Here is a 26,847-nt window from a genome sequence, read left to right on the forward strand (position 1 = left end):
AACTATGCATTAAGTGTCTTGTCTCAAAGGCCTTACTGAGACAAAACTTCAATAGACACATTAATCTCTCAACACTGTAAACAGTGTAGGTATCTAAGTTGTTTTTTTCTTTTTTTTTTTTTTTACCAGAACACTGTTGAGTTCTGGCTTATGATGGTGCGGGGGACTGAACCTGGGACGTTGGGAGTCTCAGACATGAGAGTCTGTTTGCATAACCATTATGCTATCTACCCTTCGCCCAGTATCTAACATCTTTATATGAGTAAGGCAAATACCAAATAAGTATTACAGAAATAATTTTTAAAATTCAGAATAAGGAGGGTTGGTATGGGACAGTAGTGGACAGGTAGTCATTTTTTTTTTTAAGCATAATTCTGATTAGCTTTGGTTTATGGTGGTGCAGGGGACTGAACCCAACCACATACAAAAATGAATAAGCAATAATCAATATTCTCAGTCTAGAAGCCAAGATAAAAATAGCAATTTCATTAAGGTTTGTACAGTTTCATTTCAACATACTATTTGGCATAATCTTTGGCATATTACAAGGTTTTAAACAAAAATTTAGACCTTCTAGTAATGTTAACTGATGTTTTTACTTATTCTGTGTACTTGAAATCAAAGCCTAACAAAAAGTAACAATAGATGATGGCACATAAACACACAATAAAAATTATTAAAAATTGTACAAACACAAAAAAGTACATATGAAAACATTTATAGTGGCTAGGAAGGCTAGAACACATGCTTTGCACGCATAAAAAACCCAGATTTGATCCCTGACACTTCACTTTATATGACCAAAATCTCCCTGGGGTGTGAGTACATGAGTACGTGCTACACACACACAAAAATATATATCTATAAAACTTTTAAACTAGGGGAATAGCTCAAATGTAGTGTGAGACTTACATGCCTATAGCTCCTGGCTCCATCCCTAGACACACATATGCTTGAATAGTGTCCTGACATCTCTTTCTCTCATATAAAATTAAAACAAACAAACAAAAAAAACTTCCAATCAAGTTAATTTTGGGGGCCCGGTGGGTGCACACCTGGTTGAGCGCACTGGTTACAGTGCACAAGGACCCAGGCTCGAGTCCCTAGCCCCCAACTGCAGGAGGAAAGCTTCACAAGTGGTGAAGCAGGGCTGCAGGTGTCTCTGTCTCTCTCCCTCTCTATCACCCCCTTCCCTCTTGATTTCTGGCTGTCTCTATCCAAATAAATAAAGATAATTTTTTTTAAAAAGTTAATTTTGGTGGTGGGTACAGTGAGTTGCACACATAATACTGATAAGAAACTATATCCCTGAAATCTTACAATTAAATAAACCTCTATTAAACTACTGATTATAAAAGTAATTTTAATTTAAAAATATTTTCATTAAGAAATACTGAAATAGGGGCCAGGTGGTTGCTCATGGTTAAGCACATATGTTATAATGCACAAAGACCCAGGTTCAAGGCCCTGGTCCCCACCTGCAGGGGCAAAGCTTTGTAAGTGGTAAATCAGTGCTGCAGATGTCTCTCTGTCTCTCTGTTACCCCCTTCCCTCTCGATTTCTGATTGTCTCTATCCTGTGAATAAAGATAATACAAAAAAATTTTTTAAAAGAAATACTGAAATATAAATGTAATCATATAAAAACAACTGCTAAATTTAATTAAAACTAAGGAAAACAGGCTACTATGGAACAAAAACTGTCGCATCCTGAAACTGAATCACTGTCACATATTTATTCACTGACCTTTTGAAGACTTCATAAATATGCACCAAATGGTTCATATTTAGCTAGACGCTAGTTATTCTACACCCCCATTAACTAATTGAGCCATTAACTTTAATTTTTAAAAAGCATTTCCAGAACCTCATTCCACAGTTCCCAGTGTATCTTTTTTTCCTCTTTCAATTTCAAACAGAAAGAGGAAGAGGAGCAATACCACACCACTCTTCCATTGTGGAACTTCAGCTTGGTGCCCTGCATGGATTTCAATTTAGTCTGGAGGCTATAACCCAAGTCCTTAAGGATGGCAAAGTGTGCTCTACTAGGTGAGTTACCTCCCCACCCCTGATTTAACCCAAACTGAACCAATGTAAGATCAAAATACTTATCTAAATTTTTTTATTATCAAAGTAATATATATTCTAGGGCTGGGAAGATAGCATAATGACACGACCATAAGTCAGAGCTAAGCAGTAATCTGGTAAAAACAACAATAAAATAACATGTTCCTAAAACCTGGTAATTAAAAACACACACACACACAAAAAAAAAAATAAGCACTTATAATCCAGCACCCTGAGAAAAACACTTTCTTTTATATGTGTATTTTCTTTTATAAAACACCACCAGATAACATGTAACATACATCACATCATTTTCTATTTGTGATGTAACCGAAGACAAAACAAAACACAACAGAGAATACTTACTTTTATTCTGTGGTCATCTGTATCTGCAACTGTTGCTACTCTAATAAACATGGGATTTCTTTTGTCTATGACCTCAAGTTTCATTTTTTTCTGGAATCCATGTGGAGGTTTCTGCCATAACAGAAAATTTACAACTTGAGATTTAGAGAATGAGGTGGACTTCATGTCACAAAGACAGAGTAATAAAACAATTAAAATGTGAGTTGCAGAACTAGCCTTTCAAAATCTCAAGTTCCCATAGTGTTACTGGATCTTAACTTCTACTAAAAAACACAATCCCAAATCACATGGCCAAACCTGTAGGTAAAAGAAACAGTTCCAGCCACTAGCAATAGGAGCAAATAGAAAGTAAAAGATCTTAGCATGAAATTTAAAATATTATACATATTCAGTTAGTCATTGGAAAAGACATGACTTCCCCCCCCCCCATTATTTAGAGGTGACTTGGCAAAATGAACAAACATGGAAATTGTTTTTGCATGCCTACAGCTTCCGGCTCCATCCCTAGACACACATATGCTTGAACCGTGTCCTGACATCTCTTTGATAAGAGATAAAATAGTAAAGTAGCATAGATAACACACAGAGGTTAAAAGTGGTAAAGAGACCAAAAAAAAAATCTGGAAGTTTAAGAAGAATATTAACAATAAAACATAAAAGATAGAATCACTCTAGTAAGAAGAATGAGAATGATGACCATAACTAGCTACCTTTAACTTAAGTTCTCAGTAGAAGCCTGTAAACCTCAGGAAAAAAATTACAGGTAATAGAAGGCAAGGTGATTTTGGTATTTTAGACAAATTATTTAAAAATTCTTAACTTCAAGTCTCTCTTCTGTAAAATGGGTATAATGAACATGTTGCTCTAAAAATTTAGTATGATAAAAGTATAAAGGACAAAAAAAAAAAAAAGTATAAAGGACAAATGCAATGTCCCTAAAGGTTACCTAAAAACAATCTTAGCTTTCACTGAGATTGACTGATACATTGATGTAACTTTATCTAGTTCAAAGCAAAGTATAATGCAGTTCTTTGTACTGATTTGAGATTAAGGTAAAAATGCATAAATATGGCATGCTTTTAAATATTATGTCTCTTTAAATCTCAAATTGACTACAAAGAATCATTAGGGGCTGGGTGGTGGTATATCTGGTTGAGTGCATGTTACAGTGCACAAGGACCTGGGTTCGAACAACCAGCCCCCACCTGCAAGGGGAAAGCTTCAAGAGTGGTAAAGCAGGTCTTCAGAATCACATATACTCTTTGCCTTCTCTATTCAATATAGTTTTTTCTCCACCATTTTTGATGTTCTTTTCTTTTACATTCTGACCCAAATCTCCAAGTTAAGTTATCTTTAAGACAGAGATCCTTCCTAAAAGAGAAAGCTAACATTTGACAGCAAGCTACAGTAAGAAAATGGTAACTACAGTGAACAACTTTAATCTGGAGAGCTGGGGGCAAGTTGTACAAAATTCCCAGAAACACTGGTGGTGGTGGTGATAAACTATATGCTATAGACTAAGTAGGAGTCTGCAACATCAGCCTTCCAGACTAGAGCAATCTTGCTGAGAGCAGGACTAGTGAATACTTATTGGAATTCAATATCCATAGCAGCATAGCCGGTGGGTAAATTCCCAGAGGAGAGCTTTAACTAGCAGCAGATTTAGTTGGGGACTAAGAGACACTCATCAAGAGTGCTCATTCCTCACAAACAAATAGACCCATGCTTTGCCCCCCCCCCCCCCATCTGACTGCTAGGTAACAAATTTCACCCTTACAGTCACAGCAAATGCACTATGGACCTCTCAAAGCACAGAGAGGTAGCAAAGAGGCTCCACTGCCTCCCTGGCTCTCTCACAAGCTCACAGACAGCCAAATTTTGTTCTCTTCTAGTCCCAGAGTATATGTGCTATCACCATCCAGATTTTTTTCAGATCTGAAGCCCTAACCACAGCACCCCGGTGACTGCTGAGTACTTAAAACCATCAATTCCCTACACACTATACAGGCTGTTTTGGTATCAGTAATATAGCCTCTATACCAGCAAAAAAAAAAAAAAAAAGGGGGGGTGGGTAGGGTGGGTAGAAATGAAACAAAGAGATTTATGGGACAACATCAAGAGATGTAGTATTTACATCTTTAGGGGACCAATAGTAGAGAAAAGGACAGGATTCTTAGTTGAAGAAATAATAACCAATATTTTCACCTATGTAAGGAGATAGATCCTTAGATCCAGGAAGCTCTAAGAGCTTCAAACTAAACACACCAAAACAGATAGCTATCAAAACACACTGTAATTAAAACAACAAGAAAAGAAATAAAGAATACACGGAGCTCCAGTGGCGCAATCGGTTAGTGCGCGGTACTTATACAGAAATAAAGAATACTAAAATAAATAAATAAATAAAGGCAGAAGAAAAGCAAAAAATTGCAATTATAGAAGGCCTCAGTTGATTCCTCAACAGAAACTCTGAAAGACTAACAAGATATATTAAGGTTTGAATAGAAAAGTCCTCCAATCAAGAATATGTAGAATATTGCCTAAGTCAGTTTATCACTCAGATGGAGTGATAAAGAGCTTTTCAAAAAGCAATCACAGAAATTAGATTAACTAGTAACCCTGTCTAACAAGATATGCTACAGGGAAATTTATCTCTAAAAAAGGAAGCTACTTAATGACCTCACTTATGTGGAGTTTATATTAAAAAAAAAAAAAAAAGCGAGAGAAGAGGAAAAGTCAAATGATAATAAATCTTTAGACTTGAACTGCAGAACTGAGGTTGCCAAAGGTGAAGTGTTAGCTACCAGAGTAGAGTATTTTCAGTAAAATGTGATATAGGGATATAGATACCCTGGTATGAAAGCACTGCATTAACATTTTGAAGAGGTACTGCTAAAACATACAGCCCTGTAAATCAATATTACCTCAAAAATAAGAAATATATTTTCAGAAAATACACCATGGCAGTTCATACAGAAGAGCACTTGTAGAAAAGAGTTTATAGATCAACTATGCTACATATAGCTTTTTATGTATTTAGTACATACTTTTCCCTTTAAATTCATGGACAAATATACATTAAAAAGCAAGTTTCTTAAGGTGAAATATATATACACATATTTACATATATATCACTTTGTATTCTCCTGCCTATAAGGTTTTATTTGAATTTTTCTTTGAATATTAATAAAATTTGTACAAGAGGTAAAGACCCTGAGCTAGGAAGATACTTCAATAAAATATGGCCTTGTAATTTGGTCAACTGTGCTGTTTTAATTTTTTTCAAATCTTTATTCATTGGTTAGACTGCCAGAAATCAAGAGGGATGGGGAAGACAGAGAGGGAAGGGGAAGAAAGAGCTGCTGACATCCTGCCTTTTAAAAACATAAGTAGCCAAGACACCTTAGTGACAAGATTTAAAAATTAACAATCTTGGCATGCTCACAGAATCTGTCTTTAGTATATAACATAAACTCACAATGACATAAAACAAGGAAATTATTAACAGTCATACAATTCTCTGTCAGAGCAAGTTGATATCAAACTTTATGGGCCGGACTGGGAAGATAGCATAATAGCATGGCAAAACAGAGAGACACCTGCAGACCTGCTTCACCACTCTCAAAGCTTTCCTCCTGCAGGTGGGGACCGGGGGCTCAAACCCAGGTCTCCTTGCGCACTGTAACATGTGCACTCAAACAGGCACACCATCCCCGGTCCCAACTGTGATGTTTTATAACAACAAAATCATCTCAGCTTGCCACTATTAAGTATAATATTTCATTAGTAAACAAACCCTGCAATGATTTTATGTTTCATAGTATACAGATGGAAAAATAGAAGTCTGAAGTCTGCTTCTGCTTATTTATTTTTTAAGATGACTTTAAAGTCAAAATATAAGCAGTTTTCAAATAAGAATGATTTTAACTTTCAGAATGATAAAATTTCAAAACCATCTTATTTGGCTTTCTGTTTCCTTCATTCCTATTTGGTTTGCCAGTACTATTTTGCTTAAATTTCAGTAAGTGAATGGAATATAAAATCTCACCACTTTGAAAGCTCTTGCAGGAGCAGGTAAAGAATTAGTTTCTTCTAAATACTTATCCCAAGAAAAATGTTTCACATTTGGATAACCTAAAAAAGAAAGCAAATTCAACCAGGTTTAACCAAAATGACAGTATAACCTACAAACTGACTTGCTAAGATATTAGTATCAAAAAAATTGTATTCATGCTTTATAGGGCAATTTTAAATTATTTACACATCAGAAGTATCTGTAATAATAAAACTGTTTTCATCTTAATCATGAAATCTCTAGCTAACTTTTAAATAAAATTTTAATATGTATGTATAATTTAGATTCTTGTGTTAAGATACTTGTAAGAAACAAAGACATAAATATGTTTTAATCTAGTAATTTTACTTCAATCTAGAAAATTTTCATATGTGTACAAAAACAACGAATCATTTTTTTGTAAATGACAGAACACTGAATGCAAAATTAGTTTAATGACCATCAATATAGAAATGTGTAAAAAAAAAGAGTGATATATATATTTCTTTCTATATCTCCCTCTTTCACTAAAACAATATTAAAAATAATAGTCTGTATATGGCCTTAAGATTATTTCTCAAAAAAATGAAAAGACAAAATCTAAGATTTATTATAAACTAGGAGAATGCTATATACTTTCAGATATATTGGAGACCAGCAAATTAACCCAGTGCAGAGCAGCTGCCCATTTTTTTAAAATGAAGTTTTACTATAACATTGTACTTATTAATTTTGCTACTGTCTATGACTATCCTTATAACTAAGCTGAGAACTTTCTTTACTGTCTTGCACATTTTAGGAAAAGTCTGTTAACTCCAGAAGGACATGATTTACATTAGACACATAATACAAACCTGGAGGGGTAATGAGTGTTCTTCTATGCTCTTTACACCAGCCAACTGGGTGAATGTGTGGACTAGTGGCTTCACACCTGTGGGTTATAGGAATTAAAAACTGTAATTATCATCAGAGTAAATTATCAAATGTTAATAAAAGTAAAAAAATTAGAGATCGTAAATACCGTAGAGTCTTACTGACTACAATTTACCTATTCTAGAAGAAAATAATGCTAAACCAAAGGATTTTTTTTGCACTCCCAATAGATTTTATTTATTTTTAAACGATTTTTTAAATTGTTTATTTATTTATTGGGTAGACACAGTAAAAAATAGAGAGGGGAGAGGGAGGTACAGAGGAAAAGAGACAGAGAGAAACCTGTAGACCTACTTCACCACTCATGAAGCTTTCCCCCTATAGGTGGGGACTGGGAGTTCGAACCTGGGTCCTTGTGCACTGTAACGTGTGCATTCAATTGGGTGCACCACTACCCAATAGATTTTATTTAGATAAATATAATACATATTTGACACCAGAAAAAAATGTTCAGTTTCATGGGGCGGGGCGGGACTGGGGTGGGGTGGGATGGGACACAGTCTTTTGGTGGTAGGAATGGTGTTTATGTACACTCCTATTAATCTGTAGTCATATAAATCACTATAAAATTAATATCAGAGGGGAAAAATTGATTGAATGTCTCAAACTTTTAAAATCACAGACTGAGTCTTTTTAATACATAGGCTGAGTCTTTGATATGTTGACTCTCTTAAAAGCTTAGACCAGGGAGAAGAAACCAGTGGAACAGCTATATACAAATAATGTAAAAGGACATAAATTATGGTGGTGTTGTGTATGATACAGCAAATTCTAACAAAGGGATATTTCAAAGTTAACCCAATTGCCAAATAATGTGATTATAGCAATAACTATCAATTGTCTTCTTACACCCTAAGACAGCAGGAACCTCCCACTTCCTCTATAGAGTCTCTATTTCCCCCAGTCCTGGAACCTCTAGGGTGGGGCTCACTTTCCTGCAAGCTTCACTCAATTCATACCAAATAATATTGCATCCACCAATCCCAACCTAATCAATGCAATAAGTACCACCTCAGCATGCTTCACTTCAGACTGTGCCCAGAGACATCAGACATGGAATGTCAACACTTTACCCTCATTAATCGGGTGAGACCTTTCCTTTCATAATATTCTCTAATTCCATTCCAGGTGGTTCACTTCCTAACAAAGTCCCAAAACCTAGATATAGCCCAGGTCCCGTAAGATAGAGCATATGTTCACATGTACCCATAAATTAGGGCAAAATATATACCTGAAAGCAAAAATACACAATAGTCTGTAGTGAGTCTGTATCAAGTTCATAATGAAATAATGTCTACTTAGACTTAGATACCCTCCTCACTTACTTCCTATTACAGTTCTCTCACTTACTCCAAAGCTAACCTTATCAAAGCAAGGACTGCAATGGCTGAATAAGGGAAAGAGACTGTCATACTTTAACGAATGACTCTTTAGTCATTTAGATTAGGCCACCCCATCAGCTGGGGCCCTAATCGGGGAGTCTGAGATGCCCAAACAGACATGATGTCCTAGACCTCAAATAAATCCCTCTCTCCACTGTTACCGGTCATCTCTATCAGGAACAACAAAACAGACCCCTTTATGAGCCTCCATAGAATCTTGCCCTCAACTTGGATCAACAATGGTAGAGAATGTTCCATCCTCCGAAGGGAGGCTGGACAACATACTCTATGCTACACCTGAGGAAGATGGGTCCTGATAATGGGGCAGCCTGAAATGTTCCTACTCATGACCACAGAATGTGAGCTCAAATCTACAGGAATGCAGAGGTCACATAGGTTCCTAAGCTGAATATGGGCCCCAGATCACATCAAATCGATAGGGTTTACAGTCAACAATATTAATACTCCTTTCCCATATTAGGGAACTACTTTCTTCCCTGATCCAGCTTTCTGGTCCTTTTTCCAACCATGACATCATCTCCCCAGACAATAACTTGAATCCACCGGCATATCAGATTTCAGGCTCAGGGGGGGAAAAGAAAAAAAAAAAAAAAAAACTAGTATAGCCACAGGCCCTTTGGAATTTAACTAAAATACGCCTACTAGCTATCTACAAAATGGAGGACTCCCCCCCCAACTCTTCATCTGCACTATTCCAGCCTTTAGGTCCATGACTGGTCAACAATTTATTTGGCTTTGTATGTTAACTCTCTTTTCAACCACCAGGTTCCAGATGCTAGCAGAATGCCGACCAGACAACCCCACCAATATGTCCTAGAGCTCTGCTTCCCCAGAGTCCTTCCCCACTAGGGAAAGAGAGAGACAGGCTGGGAGTATGGATCAACCTGTCAACACCCATGTTCAGCGGGGAAGTAATTACAGAAGCCAGACCTTCCACCTTCTGCATCCCACAATGACCTTAGGTCCATACTCCCAGAGGGATAAAGAATAGGAAAGCTATCGGAGTAGGGATGGGATACAGAGTTCTGGTGATGGGAATTGTGTGAAGTTGTACCTCTCTTATCATATGGTTTTGTCAATGTTCCCTTTTTATAAATAAAAAATATTCAAAAAAGAAAAAAATATATCATAAAGGAAGAGTTTTCAGGTCATTATAACTTTTTGTGACTTTACTCACAGAAAGATAATTTTAAGCAGGGAAGTTACTATCCTGACTTATGTTTTAAAGTAATTATTCTGACTGCACTGTAGCCAATAAATCCTTAAAAGGTAGATTAGAGTTCTCGGCACACACACACAAAGTTGTATGATGAGTATGTAAAAACAAATAATTTTCTAAAAAAAAAACACATGCTTTAAGTGAGTAAGGTTAACATTTAGTCACCACTTTGCAAGAGAGCATCCCTAAACTGAGTAATAAAAAATGAGCTGGGAGCTGGGTGATGGTACACCTGCTTGAGTACACATGTTACAATGCACAAGGACCTGAGTTTGAGAGCCCCTGATCCCCACCTGCAAGGGTAAAGCTCTGTGAGTGGTGAAGCAGTGTTACAAGTGTCTCTCTGTATCTCTCCCTCTCTCTTTTTCTTTACCAGAACACTGTTCAGCTGTAGCTTATGGTCGTGTGGAGGACTGAACCTGGGACTTTGGAGCCTCAGGCATGACAATCAGTTTGTATAACCATTATGCTACCTACCCTCTGCCTTATCTCCTTCTCTCTCTATCACCCCTTCCCTCTCAATTTCTGGCTGTCTCTAGCCAATAAAATAAAGATAATAAAAAATTAATTAAAAAAGCAGACACAGTTCCAATTATTTCAATAGGACATCTTTATCTTTTTAAAGATTTTATTTATTTATTTATCAAGAAGATAGAAGGAGGACAGAAAAAAAGAACAAGACATCATCCTGCTACATGTGATGCCGGGAAATGAACTGGAGACCTCATGCTTGAGTCTAATGCTTTATCTACTGCACCACCTCCCGGGCGACAGATATCTTTAAACTCATAATTAAGAAGGGGTGGATTCAAGATGGCAGACTAGCAAGAATTCTACCCCCACAACTAGAGCAAAATCTATAGCAAGCAATAAAAACCCTGCATAGAGACTGGGATAAGTTTCACTAACAATAACAATAGAGAAAGGACTAATGTCCAGCCATGGAGGGCATAGAAATAAATACTCATACACCAAAAGTAACAAGACCATCTCCTCAGTTCCTTACTACTCTACTTATTTCCCTGCTAATCCCAGCTCCAAGCAATATGACTTGCCCCAGCTTCATATACTCCACGTAGCTCAAAATGCCAAGTGAATACAACAGTGGTGCCACCTGCCACCGCTCTACTTCAACCCACCACAATCCTATTATTTATTAGTATGCATGTGACTAACAGCAGGACAGGAGAAACAGAAGCTGCAAATTGCTTGGGAATAGCAGCAGCAGCTTTTCAGCAGATCAAAGCAGCTTGAAATTAGTCTCATTAGAATCCAGTTTCCATAGTAATGAACTCGAGATGAAGCCACAGAGAAGCATTCCACTTACTGTTCACAGTCTACCAGTTTGTTATCCTGTAAGTATGTGAAATTCCAGCAATCTCAAACTTCTGGTTTGACAGAAAAACATACAGCATATACCCTGGTCCTCATGAATAATCAAACATAATGAGAACACAGAGAAAATCACCTGCAATGACAGACTATGACAACATTTGAAAACTAACCCAAATCTGTGTAGTGTATTACACCAAAGCAAAGAACCAGGGAGCAGGAGGGGGTGAGAGGAGATAGAACCTTGAGGAGTCTGCAGCTTTATGAAGTAAAAGTACCTAAGTATGTGTGAGAGAGTTCTAAAGACACCTATCATGGGAAGATGAGACGCTGTAGCCATGTGTCAACGACTGTACTATAAACACCTGACCAGTAAAATGGCAAAAAAAAAAAAAAGAAAAGAAAAGGGAGTTGGGCAGTAGCACAGCGGGTTAAGCACACGTGGCACAAAGCACAAGAACCGTGTAAGGATTCCGGTTAGAGCCCCCAGCTCCCCACCTGCAGGGGAGTTGCTTCACAAGTGGTGAAGCAGGTCTGCAGGTGTCTTTCCCTAGCCCCGTCTGTATTCCCCTCCTCTCTCCATTTCTCTCTGTCCTATCTAACAACGACGACATCAATAACAACAGCTATAATAACTACAACAACAATAAAACAAGGGGAACAAAAAGGAATATAAAAACTAAAAAAAAAAAAAAAAATCTTAAATCAACAAAGCTATCCAAACTATCTAAAGATGTCACAATCATACTTCAAAGGATACTTACCAAAATGGAAGCTGGAGAAAAAAAAAAAAGGAAAGAAAAAAAGAAAAGAAACTTGAAACTTATACTCAAAGAAAGTATGGGGAGTTGGGAGGTAGCGCATATGGAGCGAAGCACAAGGACCACTGTAAGGATCTTGGTTCGAGCCCCAGGCTCCACACCTGCAGAGGAGTTGCTTCACAGATGGTGAAGCAGGTCTGCAGGTGTCTATCTTTCTCTCCCCCTCTCTGTCGTCCCCTCTTCTCTCCATTTCTCTGTCCTATCCAACAACGATGACATCAATAACAACTAAAACAATAATAAAAAGAGGGCAACAAAAGGGAAAATAAATATTTTTAAAAATTTAAAAAAGAAAGAAAGTATGAAGTCACAGAAGAAATCAGGAAGACAAAGAATTCAATAACAGACAAAACATACAGTGGAAATTTTCACTAGCTGACAGAGAAGTTAAAGGCTGAAGTAGTGAGCAGGAAGACAAGGTAGAGGGAGTTGTCAAAAAAAATAATAATAAAAACAGGGAGGGAACTAAAGTGAAGACAATGTAGAGTGTTATGGGACAATATCAAGAGGAATTACATTTTATCATAAAGGTATAAGAAAGAGAAAAGAGATATTTGAAGAAATTCTTATTTGAAGAAATAATAACTGAGAATTTTCCCCAAATTCAGAGACAGAGCTTCAAATTCACATAGCCCTAAAAAGCTCCACAATAATAAAATAATAATAATAATAATAGTCCAGGATGTGGCGTAGTGGCTTAGGCTTTGGACTCTCAAGCATGAGGTCCTGAGTTCAATCCCCGGTGCACATGTACCAGAGTGATATCTGGTTCTTCTCTCTCTCTCTCTCTCTCTCTCTCTCTCTCTCTACCCCCTCTCTCTCTTCTATCATTGCTCATGAATAAATAAAATCTTAACATAATAATAATAGAAAACTAAGGTCACCAAGGCACATAATAATTGAAAAGGCAAGAGCAAAGATATGAAGACCTATTAAAAGCAACAAGAGAAAGGGAGAATCACTCAGAAATAAATTCCTGTAACCTATCAGTTTACTTCTGAGTAGAAATTCAAAATGTTGAAAAGGACTGACAGGATATATTCAAAGAACTCCATCCAAGATTACTCTCTCCAGCTTGCTTTATCAGTCAGGTTTGAAGAATTTTTCAGATACACAATAGTTAGAGGAATTTATGCTCAATCAATCAGTCTTATAAGAAATACCAAATGGATTTATGTGAAAGGAAAATACTGAAAGCTCTCACATATGGCAGGAAAAAAGAACATAGGAAGGGAATAATCAAAGCTAAATGAAGATAAACATTTGGTCTGAACTGCAAAACTGAGGTGATTAAGGGGATTGGCCGTGGTGGTAGTGAATTTCAAGTGTGGAGGAGGTCCAGTGGACGTTGGTGGAGAGATACTGGTGCTATGATGAGGGGTGATGGGTGGCAGCAACACACTTCTGAAACTGAGAAATGGTACTCTGGAAAATCTTACAGCCTTGTAAACTAAAGTTACCCAACAAACAAAATTATTATTAAAAATATATAACTAAATGCATAATTTTCTTCTCTTCTCACTAAGCTCCTACAAAAATCGTCCCCACATTATTTTCTTTTCCTATGTTAAGTCTGCATGTGTGTGTATGTCATTGGTTTAGAAATATGATGGGAAAATGGAATTGGAGTATTACACCAAAGTAAAAGACTCGGGGGTGGGTGGGTGGGTGGGGAGAATACAGGTCCATGAAAAATGATAAATGAAATAGTGGGGGTTGTATTGTTAAATGGGAATCTGGGGAATGTTATGCATGTAAAAAAAAAAAAAAGAAGTAGAAACGCAAAGCAGAAATTGACTGAGTTTGGAGTATGGCACCAAAGTAAGAAAGCAGAAGTATACTAGAGTTAGCAGTGAGTACCTCCCTAATACTTCCTCTCCACTTTTCCAAGCTTTGGGTCCATGATTGCTCAACAATTTGTTTGGCTTTGTATGTTAACTCTCTTAAAATAAAAAAATAAAAATAAAAAAAAAAAAGAAAGAAATATGATGGGAAAATAAGCCCTTCTAGGTAAACAGAGCAACGGGTACATTTCCTGCATCGTATTTTCACAGAAGATGTTTTATTACACCATTCTTTAAGGTACATTCTATTATTAATTTAGATAAACAAAGTTATGGAACACAATTTTCAGACATACTAATTGTTTCCTAATAATTCCATGGTCATAAATTAAGACTAATGATGCAATGCATTTTAGGATAGTTTTTAACTTTATCTTAGTGAAAGATGTTAATCATATAATGCTGTCAAAAACAAAAACTTGAAGCCCTGGAGGTGGCACAGTGGCAGAGCTCTGAATCTGGAAGCATGAAGTGGCAGGTTTGATCCCAAACACTATGTATCCCAGAGTATTGTTCTTGCCTCTGTCACTATCTAATGAAATAATTAAATAAGAAAAACATAATAAATTTAAGACACTTGTCTAATTTTTTCCTTCCCAATCTAACAGAGATTAATTAATTTATTTATGAAAGGAGAGAGAATCAAAATATTGTTCTGCCATATGTAATCCTGGTCCATCACTCTCTCTCTCTCTCTCTCTCAAGTACTTTTTATATTTATATATCAGGTTCAGATATTACTAACTCTTGATCTTATCAAATTTCTTCAGTAAACTACAACTAAGGAAAAGACTGTGGAATTAAAAAAAAAAGCTAACTCTGCACTACTTGACTTTTACATAAGATTTTAACATTCTGCAAATATTGATTAAAATAAATATTGATAAAAACAAGAAAGGCACTACAATAGATAAAACAGACTACTTTCATCAATTTCACTCTTATCTGTAACTTTTAATAAGCAAGCAGGAGCAAACTTCATTCAGAAATCCTTTCGGCTAAACAAAACAAGTCAAAACAAGTCATCTCTTAGTCCCATCTAGTGTTGAAAAGCAGAAATGTAACCAAAAGAAATAAACAACTGACAGTGAAATGTTGGGCAAATCACTGTACTTTCTTTTTCTTTCTTATGAATTTTTATTTGCAATTTGCATCATCAAAAAAGTACACTTCACAAAATAAATAAATTTCACTACTCATTGCAAATTATTTGTGAAGTCTGTTAAGATCCAATCAAATCTAAACTGGTAGATTTTTAAAGGATCAAACACTAGCAATTCATGTAAGTCATGTTTGTAATATAAACTAAGCAGATTTTAAGATACTCATTTTATAAAAACATAAAAAGGTTAAATAATTTTACTAAGCTCTTGGGTTGAAAGAGACCCTGATTTTATTAGGCACAGCAAAGGCTAAACAAAGCAAATGAATACACCCTGGGCTGCACAGAACTAGGTGGAGTCAAACAAGCACTTTTTAATTTTTTTTCTGGCCTCCAGCGTCATTGTTGGGGCTATGAATCCACTGCTCCTGGAGGCCATTTTTCCCATTTTGTTACCCTTGTTATTGTTTCCATTTCTGCTGCTGTTGTTGGATAGGACACAGAGAAATCGAGAGGAGGGGAAGAGAAGAGAGGGGGAGAGAAAGACTAACATACACCTGCAGACCTGCTTCACCGCTTGTGAAGTGAACCCCCCCTGTAGTTGGGGTGCCAGGGGCTCAAACTGGAATCCTAAGGATGGTCCTTGTGCTTTGCGCCATGTGCGCTTAACCCACCACACTATCACCTGGCCCCCAAACAAGCACATTCTGAGATGTTTACTTAAGGAGAATATTAAAGTCTTCATTTCAGGTAATAATGGCTTAGATTTTTTTCAAGAAATGCAGAACACTTGGCATCTTTTTTTTTTAAAGATGTTTTTAAATATTTTTATTTATTCTCTTTTGTTGCCCTTGTTTTATTATTGTAGTTATTATTAATGTTGTTGTTGTTAGATAGGAGAGAAAAATGGAGGAAGGGAAGACAGAGAGAAAGATAGACACCTGCAGACCTGCTTCACCACCTGTGAAGGGGCTCCTCCGCAGGTGGGGAGCGGGGGGCTCGAACCGGGATCCTTAATACTGGTCCTTGTGCTTTGCGCCACCTGCGCTACTGCCCAAGACTCTATACTTGGCATCGTCTATTGCTCATTCCAGAGCAGTGACTGTTAACCTCTTTGGCTCACACTATATGCAAACTCTTTGGGGGCCTCTAATATGCCATTTTATTACCAAACCTCAGTCATCACCATGATGAAGCATTCAGTTCTTCTCATTCCTAATGAATTTCTGAGACTCATCTTTTATTATAGTTTTGTTGATGTTTATTTGTTTTTTAGATAAAGGCAGGAGAGAAAGAGAGGGAGACAGGAGGAGGCAGGGGAGAGGGAGAGGGAGAGAGAGAGAGAGAACGAAAGGGAGAGAGAAAAGGAGGGAGGAGGGGGAGAGAGGGGGGAAGGGAAATGCAGGGGGGGGGAGAACATGAGATCATAGCACCAAACCTTCCCTTAAATGTAGTGGGGCCCATATTCAGCTTAGGAGCCTATGTGACCTCTGCATCCCTGTAGATGTAGATCTGACCTCACATTCTGTGGTCATCAGTAGGAACATTCCAAGCTGCCCCAATATCGACCCATCTTCCTCAGGTGTAGCGTAGAGTATGTTGTCCAGCCTCCCTTCGGAGGATGGAACATTGTCTACCATTGTTGATCCAAATTGAGGGCAAGGTCCTAAGGGGGACCACAAAGGGGTCTGTTTTGTTGTTCCTGATTTAGATGACTGGTAACAGTGGAGAGAGGGATTTATTCAAGGTCTAGGACCATCATGTCTGTTTGGGAATCTCAGGACTCCCCGACTATGGTCTCAGCTGATGGGGTGGCCTAATAGTGACTAAAGAGTCACCCTTAAAGTATGCCTAGGATCCACCTGCATATCAGATTTCAGGCTGGGGGGGGGGGGGGGAGCTAGTATAGCCACAGGCCCTTTGGAATATAACTAAAATATGCTTAGTAGCTATCTATAGAATGGAGACCTCCCCCCAACTCTTCATCTATACTACTCCAGTCTTTAGGTTCATGATTAGTCAACAACTTGTTTGGCTTTATATGTTAACTCTCTTTTCAGTCACCAGGTTCCAGATGCTAGCATGATGCCAACTGGACTTCCCTGGACAGATAACTCTACCACTGTGTCCTGGAGCTCTGATTCCCCAGAACCCTGCCCCACTAGGGAAAGAGAGAGGCAGGCTTGGAGTATAGATCGACCTGTCAATGTCCAAGTTCAGCGAGGAAGCAATTACAGAAGCCAGACCTTCCACCTTCTGCATCCCACAATGACCTTGGATCCATACTCCCAGAGGGATAAAGAATAGGAAAGCTACCAGGGGATGGGATGGAATACGGAGTTCTGGTGATGGGAATTGTGTGGAGTTGTATCCCTCTTATCCTATGGTTTTGTCAGTGTTTCCTTTTTATAAATAAATAATAATAATAAAAAGAAAAAAGAAGAGGGACCTAGCTAAGGGCACATATTACAGTGCACAAGGACCCAGGTTCAAGCTCCTGATCCCCACCTGCAGGGGGAAAGCTTCACAAATGGTGAAGCAGAACTGCAGGTGTCTCTCTGTATTTCTCCCTCTATATCTCTCCCTCTCAATTTTTCTCTGTCTCTATCCAGTAATAAATAAATAAAAATAAATTTAAAAAATTTTTAAAAATGTAGTGGGGGCTGGGCTTGGACCTTGATCATTAACACTATCCAAATAAGCTATTTCACCTAAAGTGGTAGTTTTAAATACAAATTGCTTCAAGTTTAAAACCTGATTTTCAGTAACACTTTTGCCTACTTAGAAAAGATAAAGCCCTCTTTATACCCGTGTCAAATTTTTCTTTTACTTCTTCATTTTTTCCAGGCTGAGCAAAGAAAGCTCATTAACTTCCTGATCTGGTACTTGAGGTCACCAACTATCCATGATTTCAGCTATTATCATGTGCTTTTTTCACAGTGGCCACTTTCCTTGAGACAGGCAGAGGCGAGGAGAGGAAAAGAGAGGGAGAGGGAGAAAAGTAGGGGGGGGAGAACAGGAGACTATAGCTTCAAAACTCTCTATGTGCAAGAAATCCTTCTTTACTATTGACTTCCCTTGACACATAATTTACTTTTGCTACTTTAGGGCTGAATTTATTTGGTTTCCCTTCCAGTCATCTCTTTAATCATTTGGACATTATTTTACTATGTTACTAAAACTCTTTCTGAATCCTGATAACACCCTATGGGACAGGTGGTATTATTCTGCAATGATGGCAACTCAAGTTTTTAAGTCACCTAGTCAATAAGACTGACTGCCATTCCCAAAACACATTCTTGAGTCCTCACCCCACACTCCACCCGGCCCCCACACACAAGCAAATGCTGCATTTGGCCAGAAAAAGTCATCCTTCATGATTCACTTGAAATTCCTGTATATTACAAGAAGTCTTCTCCAAGGACAGTTCCTGTGTGTGCCAACATAACAGTGAGTGGTTTGCTTTAATAATTAACCACTAACCATGAAGTATCCAGCAGCCAGGGTGGTGGTGTTTGTGTTTCTCTTCCTCCTCAAGTGCAGACCTACCTAGGTTCCTTTCATCCCTGTAACCCATCTGGACTTCCTCTTTCTATGTGTTAACCTTAAAAAAATTGACCAAGGGGAGTCGGGCTGTAGCACAGCGGGTTAAGCGCAGGTGGCGCAAAGCACAAGGACCGGCATAAGGATCCCGGTTCGAGGCCCGGCTCCCCACCTGCAGGGGAGTTGCTTCACAGGCGGTGAAGCAGGTCTGCAGGTGTCTATCTTTCTCTCCTCCTCTCTGTCTTCCCCTCCTCTCTCCATTTCTCTGTCCTATCCAACAATGACAACAACAATAATAACTACAACAATAAAAACAACAAGGGCAACAAAGGGAATAAATAAATAAAATAAATATTAAATAAATAAAATTTTTTTAAAAAAGGATGAATACGGGATGATCTCACTCTCAGGCCGAAGATGAAAAACAAGATTAGAAAAGAAAACACAAGTCGAACCTGAAATGGAATTGGAGTATTACACCAAAGTAAAAGACTCTGGGGTGGGTGGGTGGGTGGGGAGAATACAGGTCCATGAAAAATGATGAATGAAATAGTGGGGGTTGTATTGCTAAATGGGAATCTGGGGAATGTTATGCATGTAAAAAAAAAAAATGAAGTAGAAACGCAAAGCAGAAATTGACTGAGTTTGGAGTATGGCACCAAAGTAAGAAAGCAGAAGTATACTAGAGTTTGCAGTGAGTACCTCCCTAATACTTCCTCTCCACTTTTCCAAGCTTTGGGTCCATGATTGCTCAACAATTTGTTTGGCTTTGTATGTTAACTCTCTTTTCAGTCACCAGGTTCCAGGTGTCATCAGGATGCCGGCCAGACTTCCCTGGATTGAAGACACCACCAATGTGTCCTGGAGCTCAGCTTCCCCAGAGACCCATCCTACTAGGGAAAGAGAGAGGCAGACTGGGAGTATGGACCGACCAATCAACGCCCATGTTCAGCGAGGAAGCAATTACAGAAGCCAGACCTTCTACCTTCTGCAACCCTCAATGACCCTGGGTCCATGCTCCCAGAGGGATAGAGAATGGGAAAGCTATCGGGGGAGGGGGTGGGATATGGAGATTGGGTGGTGGGAATTGTGTGGAGTTGTACCCCTCCTAAAAAAAAAAAAAAAAAAAAAATTGACCAAAAATGCTGTAGAGTTCTTGACATTACTTTAGGGAGACATGAAATTACTGTCAGTTAATAAATGGAAGGAAAAAAAATTCTATCTTTGAAAAATCAGAGAAAGGTCCCAGACCCATGTGTGTTGAGATCTTTTATCAGATCTGTTTGCTGATCTATTTATTTGCCCTGACTCCTAGTAAAAATGTACCCTCGTTCAAATAAAATAATCTCAACAGTCAGATTAAGTACTGCAACCTCAAAAGACAAGGTCATATGACAATCACATCTCTACAAAGGAAGTCTCCTCAATGTCTAAGGGGAAATAGAGGATGACACATTTTGTGCTTAGGGTTACAGCCTGACCTGAAGCACTGCCCTAGAAACTTTGCCCAGGAAGATGCCACCCCCACAGTTATCTCCTCCTTAATTATCGTTACAAACCACTTTCCTTACCATATCTTTAAAGTTCATTCTAGTTCTGAATTTCTATGATTTTAGGATTCTGCTTCTTTTTTTTTTTTAACCAGAGTATTGCTCAGTTCTGGCTTATGGTGGTGAGTGGGACTGAACTTAAGACTTTGGAGCCTCAAGAATGAAAGTCTCTTTTCATAACCATCATGCTATCTCCCTCACCCTAGGGTTATTCCTCAAGGATAATGACTATCCAGGCAAAAAAATAAACAGCTACAATTATCAAAAGCACAAAGGAAACATAAAGGTAAAGTATTTTAATTCTAATATAGTTTTTCTTTCATAGAAATACTACAACTGCAATCCTACATAAATTTCAGTATTACTATTTGGAAGGAAAACTGTATTGTATCTCAACGTGCAATGCTAAAAATGTGTGTGTGTGTGTGTGTGTGTGTGTATATGGATAATTTTCACATTCCCACTAATACAAAAAAAAAAAAAGATAAAAATCAGTAACTCAACGGGACAAGGAATCTCATTTTGAAACTATTTTAAATTGGAAAAAGAAATCTAATTTGTAACTTCAGTTACATACTGATGTAATTTATGCAAATAAAAACTATTTCAAAATCCAAACATCAAAGAACATAGTATTTAATAAAACTGGAGAAATTCCAGTGCACTTTAGCATATTTCAATGTGTTTTAATTGCATATTGAAAAGGGGAACACACTGTACTATTTTTCTGACAATTAACAAACTGATTTCACGTCAACAGAAATATAAATAAAATCTTCAAAGTATATCTCATCCTAAAAATATTTAGTATGTGCTCATAAAAGTACAAAATCAGAACTTAAAGCAATCACTCTTTTTTTTCCCCCGAGGGGGAAAAAATAACTAGGATCATTTCTATTTCTGAGGCATCTGAAGGAAAATCAGTTTAAAAAATCTTCCTGACTTCACACTTGTGTGTGTGTGTGTGTGTGTGTGTGTGTGTGTGTGTGTGTGTGTGTGTGTGTGTGTGTGGTGTGTGTGTGTATAATTTATCTTATTTATTTAAAATCTTATTTAAATTAGAACATTGCATACTTATACATAACACAATAACACTATAAGAGTCAAACAACAAAGCATAGATTATTCTACAAGTTAAAAATACATGCTCCAAGTAAGAAACATTCACCCATTTCTTTAAATTAGACAAAATAAAACAAAAGGTCTCCCTAAACAAATTACCAGTTTAAATTCATTAAAAATTCTAATAATTTTTAATCATTTACTAACAGAAAAAGGATTGGGTCCTAGTCTGTACTAGCACTACTTTCATAGCACATCAAACATAGGAGGTGAAAATAAGCTCAATCCAGGAGAGATTAACAGCATTTTATTTATTTTTTAATTTCTCATCAATTTACTAATTCATCACTGGTACAGATAATTTATTTTTTTTCCATAGATATGACTGATTTATTGTCAGGAAAGAGAGAAATGCTACAGGGGCCAGGCGGTAACGCAACAAGTTAAGTGCGCATGGCACAAAGTGCAAGGACTGGTGTAAGGATGCCGGTCTGAACCCTGCAGCTCCCCACCTGCAAGGGGGATCGCTTCACAAGTGGTGAAGCAGGTCTGCAGGTGTCTATCTTTGGGGGGCCCGGTGGTGACTCACTTGGTTAAGCACACACATTACAGTGTTCAAGGACTTGGGTTCAAGCCCCTAGTCCCCATCTGCAGGGCAAAAGCCTCACAAGTGGTGAATCAAGGCTGCAGGTGTCTGTCTCTCTGTCTCTCTCCCTCTCTACTCTCAATTTATCTGTCTCTCTACACCCAATAATAAATAAAATTTTAAAAAAGGAAAGAAAGAAAAGAATTTTGGGGTTGGGTGGTGGAGCACATGGTTGAATGCACATTACAATGCATAAGGACCCAGGTTCAAGTCCCTGGTCTCCAGTGCTGCAGGTGTCTCTCTGTCTCTCACCCTCTCTGTCACCCCCTTCCCTCTCGATTTCTGGCTGTCTCTTTCCAATAAATAAAGATGAAAAGAAAAAAAGAAATGCTACATGTGGTGCTAGAGACAGAATTTGGAACCTCATATATGATACCTATTCCATCACCTCCTGGACCTAGGGACAGATAATATTTTTTTAACATTATTTTTTGAGAGGGGAGGGGGAAGAGAGAGAGGGAGGAAGACAAAGAGCCCTGCAGCTCTACGTCACCACTCATGAAGCTTTCCCCATACAGGTGGGAACCAGGGGCTCGAACCCCAGTCCTTGAGCACTGTAGTGTGTGCGCTTAACCAGGTGTGCCACCGCCTGGACCTGGGACAGATAATTCTAATTGAAACAAGCAAACAATCAAAGATGAATTAACAGAAAATATGAAGAATGTGGTAAGCAAGAAGAGGATTCAATTAGTAAATTCCAGACTTTGTCAATAAACAAACTACATGTTTTCTTCAATGAACCTAAGAAGAGGGGTCTGGGAAGACAAAGCCTAAGACAACATGGTAGAATGTTTAGATATGATCATTATAATATGATAGCATTTGCCACATATTTGAAAAAGAGAAAATGAATACCTATCTTTAGATGACACATAACTAAAATAGTCACAGATGAAATGCTATTATATCTGGAACCTGTTTCAAAACAGTCTTGAAATTGGAATTTGAGAAAAAGAATAGAGAGGAAATAAAAATGATAATCTATTTATGTATATGTCCACTATATATAAATTGATAATTCTTGGTACTGTGTGATGATTATAGTGATTTTAATATTCTAAAAATAAGCTTCCCTAAGTATGTACTTGATAAAATAACATAACTCCTACTTTATAAAAAGACAACTTATTTTTCTTCTTAACTATAATTTTTCTAAAATGTTTTCAAGTATTCTTTAGGAGGAATTAAATACATGAAAAATCCTTTTAGCCACAAAACTGAACTTAGTGGTCAGTGAACATGATTTAGGAATGGAAGACATTTATTACAACAGCTTAATCAACATATGCTATCTTTATTATTATATAAGTTTATAACCTGTTACTCCTACATTATATGGTATATCCCAAAATGATAAGTACTAAAATCTCTATTCATCAAATAATACATCTACATTCAATTATTATGAATGATTAAATATAAGGTGTAAAAATATGAATGGAAGATTAAATTTTACTTAAAAAAATGAGATAGCCAAGACAAAGGAAAAAGTGTATGTGTGTATTTATATGTGAGCATATTTGTGATTGTGTAAAATGCAATTTCCACTGTAGGAAGCCAATTACAATACAAGTCATGAATTAGAATTAAAGGGTATTATTTAGTAATATATGCCTTACAGAACAAAGTGTAAAATTAGAAATATAAAGAAGTGGGTAAAGGCAGTTTTCTTTGTTATAAGCTTTGCATTGTCATTTTTGTCTATGGGTTACTTGAATAATTTTGTAATTAGGAAGAGCCACACTGCAATGGAAAATGTCTCACCAGTAGTCATAGCTCTCATCCCAGTTGTCAAAATGCACCAGGAAACGATTGTCCACCATATCTGTTACCGTAGCAACACAGATGAATGCAGGGTTCTTTTTGTCTACGGCTTCAAGCTTCATTCCAACCCGAAAGCCTGATGGGATTACTGTCTACAAACATACGGATTTAATTAGAAATAAGCACACACTTAACAGTAAGAGCTGCATCCTCACCTCACCTCCTACTTAAAGGCCAGGCACTCATCACTTGTATGTGTATAATTTAAAAATCATGTACCAGTTTTTATAGCAGAGTTACATTTCAACAAGGAACAATAATAACAAAACCCAGTTGCTACACACAGTTAACTATCTAGACCTCAAAAAAACAACACCCCAAAACTGGCAGAGTTTAATTTAGTTCAATATGAATTTCTGGCACTCACATTAAATGACCACTACTAGCTACACAAATGTACAGTTCATTTGTAGCTTCTCAATTCTAGGCTTACCAATGAAATGTTTTTCACACAAAACATGTATTTAATTAATGTACAACATGTATGAGATGGTAAAAATGTATGCCCACTTCTGAAAATATCTCTCAAAAAGAATATTACAATAAAAATGGGTCATTTTCATATATTGACAGTTATTATAACTTCTGTTGATTACTACAGATATTCATAACTACACCAAAATAACTGACTGAATATATACAGCCATTTAAAACAGTGTGCAATAAAAAAGAAATCCGGACTACTAGCCATTTGAACATTATTAAGACAATAAAAATTCAGTAAGATTTAGTGCATGAGTTGCAATAAAATACAAACATGCCATACAGTATTTTATGAGGAAAAAATATCTTTTTATTGTTATTTATTTTATCAGTGATTTACTATTGATTTATAAAACTGTAAGATAATAGGGGTATAATTCCATGTAAATGTGTATATACACGTTCATCATTCATCACTTAGGGAAAAGCTCTTGGCTGGTCCAGTGTTATGGCAGAAAAATAAGCTATCTTTGTGGTCCGGGAGGTGGCTCAGTGGCTAAAGCATTAGATTCTCAAGCATAAGTTTTTTGAGTTCAATCCCTGGCAGCAGGTGTACCAGACAGGTGTCTACTTCTTTCTCTTTCCTTTCTCATCAATTAATAAATAAAATCTTTTTTAAAAAAAAGTCATAATCAGATGATTTAAAATATCTTTTATAAAAAAAGCCATCTTTCATTCTAGAGTTCAGGATCAAACTCATTTGTCTCAAAATATAAATGGCATTTGCTCCAACTGAGCCCTCATTCAGTTTTAAAGACAGCAGTATAGTTTCCCACATACTTGTTCTCTATTGTTCTGAAATAGACCTAGTACTTAGACAATGGAGAAGGGGGTAACATACATACCCGCTGGTACACACATCTGAGATACCAACAAAGTATATGTTCTAGAAAGTGGGAGTACAGGAAGTAGGAAATATAGAAGTAGGAAATAAATGAACAACTAGATTTTTGCTTCTGTATGTTATATTAAAAAATAATGCCAGACTGTAACCATGAACTGTACGCTCAGACTGACAGGGTCACCTCACAAGCGGTGAAGCAGGTCTGCAGGTGTCTATCTCTCTCATCCCCTCTGTTTTCCCCTCCTCTCTCCATTTCTCTCTGTCTTATTCAATAACAATGACATTAATAACAACAACAATAATAACCACAACAACGATAAAACAAAGGCAACAAAAGGGAAAAAAAAATAGCCTCCAGAACAGTGAATTCCTAGCTAAGGCACCCAGCCCCAGTGATAACCCTGGAGGGAAAAAAAAAAAAGTGCAAATATAGACAGATAGTTATAGAAATAACAGTTAACCTCAGACTGCCAGGCTGGTGTAGGGGCTCTGCCTGAAGACTTGAGACAGAAATAATAGTTAACCTATATCTACAACCTTGGAAGAACTACTATAGTTTCCAATGGAGGGAATGGGGATACAGAACTCTGGTGGAGGAACAGGACAGAATTAAACCATTATCTTATAATTTTGTAAAACAATGTCACTCAAAAATTTATTTTTTAAATTAATGCTAGAAATTGGAACAACCATAACTCATAGTCTGTAAAAGGCAAATCTAAACAGAGCTACATTCATCTTACTGTGTGAAGTCCACCAAAACTACGTTTCTAAATAAGAAATCAAAGCAAAAAAAAAATCCCAGTCAATTTAATGTTTTATACACCATAATTGAAAATTATACCTCAGTTTTACACTGTTACCTTTCAATATTTAACAAAAAGACACATATAACATGGCTATAAAATACTTACTCATGAATATTTAATGCAATTTAAATTTTTTTTAATTAAGTATAGCCTATTTACCAAGCAATTAAATGTACTATTCCATACTTTTTAAAATAACAATTTGCAATTTATCCTATACAACATTAAAAAACAACTTCCTTTGGAAGGAAAAGTCTTTTAGATGTACTTACTATATTCTGATTTTCAAATAATGACTTGGGAGCAGCTTGAGCTTTACAAGTCTTAAGGTAAGTTTGCCAATTAAATTCCTCTTCTTTATATCCTAGAGTAAGTAAAGATTAAAACTTATTAGCAAAATACCAAATACTTTACATATTTCCCTTTCCCATATAATTCCAACATGCCAAAATCAAGCAGCCAAATAGATAAAATTTAACTCATTTTATATATATGAGCCTTTACATGTATTTCCTTTTTATTTTTATTTATATTTAAAAGATAGAGGCAAAAGAGAGATAGAGAGAGATAGACACCACAGCACCAAAGCTTCCTTTGTGTGGCGGGGCCAGGCTCAAGTCTGAATTATACATGTCAGCGGAGAGCACTTCCCCACCCAAGTGCTATTTCACCAACCCACTATTTATTTTTAACAACTTTTATTTATTTTCAATTTTGAATTAATGGCAAAAGGTATAGAGAACAGGGTAAGGGGGCCAGGCGGGTGGCATACCTGGTTGAGTACACATGTTACAATGCACAAGAATCTAGGTTTGAACACCCGTTCCCCACCTGCAGGGGGAAAACTTTGCAAGAGGTCAAGCAGGGCTACATGTGTCTTTCTGCCTCTCTACCTCCCCTTTCCCTCTCGATTTCTGACTCTCTATCCAATAACTAAGTAAAGATA

The 26,847-nt window shown here is 37.1% G+C and overlaps 1 protein-coding gene across 2 annotated transcripts in view; it reads right to left on the reverse strand.

Annotated features, from left to right (window-relative positions):
- Nucleotides 1-26,847, reverse strand: part of L3MBTL3 (L3MBTL histone methyl-lysine binding protein 3) — a 96,893-nt gene that overhangs the window by 46,253 nt on the left and 23,793 nt on the right. For both annotated transcript variants that reach the window (XM_060190484.1, XM_060190483.1), the window contains 5 exons: nt 26,174-26,265; nt 23,706-23,857; nt 7,341-7,417; nt 6,481-6,566; nt 2,433-2,543 (listed from right to left, as the gene is read on the reverse strand). In XM_060190484.1, coding sequence (XP_060046467.1) covers nt 2,433-2,543; nt 6,481-6,566; nt 7,341-7,417; nt 23,706-23,857; nt 26,174-26,265 — 518 coding nt within the window. The remainder of the gene's footprint in view (nt 1-2,432; nt 2,544-6,480; nt 6,567-7,340; nt 7,418-23,705; nt 23,858-26,173; nt 26,266-26,847) is intronic.

Source organism: Erinaceus europaeus, chromosome 4, assembly GCF_950295315.1.
Source record: "Erinaceus europaeus chromosome 4, mEriEur2.1, whole genome shotgun sequence".
Taxonomy (NCBI): Eukaryota; Metazoa; Chordata; class Mammalia; order Eulipotyphla; family Erinaceidae; genus Erinaceus; species Erinaceus europaeus.